This window comes from Eimeria mitis, genomic scaffold (assembly GCF_000499745.2).
Source record: "Eimeria mitis Houghton genomic scaffold, Emh_scaff2732, whole genome shotgun sequence".
Lineage (NCBI taxonomy): Eukaryota > Apicomplexa > Conoidasida > Eucoccidiorida > Eimeriidae > Eimeria > Eimeria mitis.
Window position 1 is genome coordinate 867 of NW_013571078.1, and position 623 is coordinate 1489.

The window sequence follows — 623 nt, forward strand, 5'->3', positions numbered from 1 at the left end:
GCTTTTAATACACAAAACAACTGCTTTTTTACTGCTCCTAGTTGAGGTGTATGTACACCTCACCGCTGCATGTCGATGCAGCAGCAACCCCCCCCCCCTTTCTCTCTCCTTTTTTCTTTTTGTTAGTTTTATTATACAAAAAATAATATATTAATATACCTGCTGCTGCTGCTTTTGCTGCTGCTGTTGCTGCTGCTGCTGCTGCTGCTGCAGGGTGGTGCTGGGCTTGTGGAGCAGCAGCAGCAGCAGCAGCAGCAACAGCAACAGCTGCAGCGTCTGCTGCTGCTGCTGCAGCAGCAGCAGCAGCAATGAAACGCCTCGGCGAGCGCTTCCAGCAGCGCAGGCAGCAGACGGGATCGCTGCAGCAGCAGCTGGCTAGCAGCAGCAGCAGCAGCAGCAGCAGAAGTAACACACAGGGCATAGCAACAGCAGCACAAACAGCAGCAGCAGCAGCAGCAGCAGCAGCAGAAGAAGACAAGAGCAGATGCACGAGTCTCTCTAAGCCAGCTGCACCGCAGCAGCAGCTGCAGCAGCAGCAACAGCAGCAGCAGCTGCAGCAGCAGCAGTCCTGCAGCATCTCTCCTTCAGCTGGCATCGCAGCAGTACCGCCAACAGCAGCAGCA

At 55.2% G+C, this 623-nt stretch overlaps 1 protein-coding gene across 1 annotated transcript in view; it reads left to right on the forward strand.

Annotated features, from left to right (window-relative positions):
• Window positions 1–308: 308 nt before the first annotated feature.
• The window catches only part of EMH_0057930 (N6-adenosine-methyltransferase 70 kDa subunit, putative), a gene marked incomplete at both ends in the record, with an annotated part of 7099 nt that continues 6784 nt past the window's right edge, over window positions 309–623 (forward strand). The window contains one exon of the mRNA XM_013497524.1: window positions 309–621. Within this exon, the coding sequence (XP_013352978.1) occupies window positions 309–621 (313 nt within the window). The remainder of the gene's footprint in view (window positions 622–623) is intronic.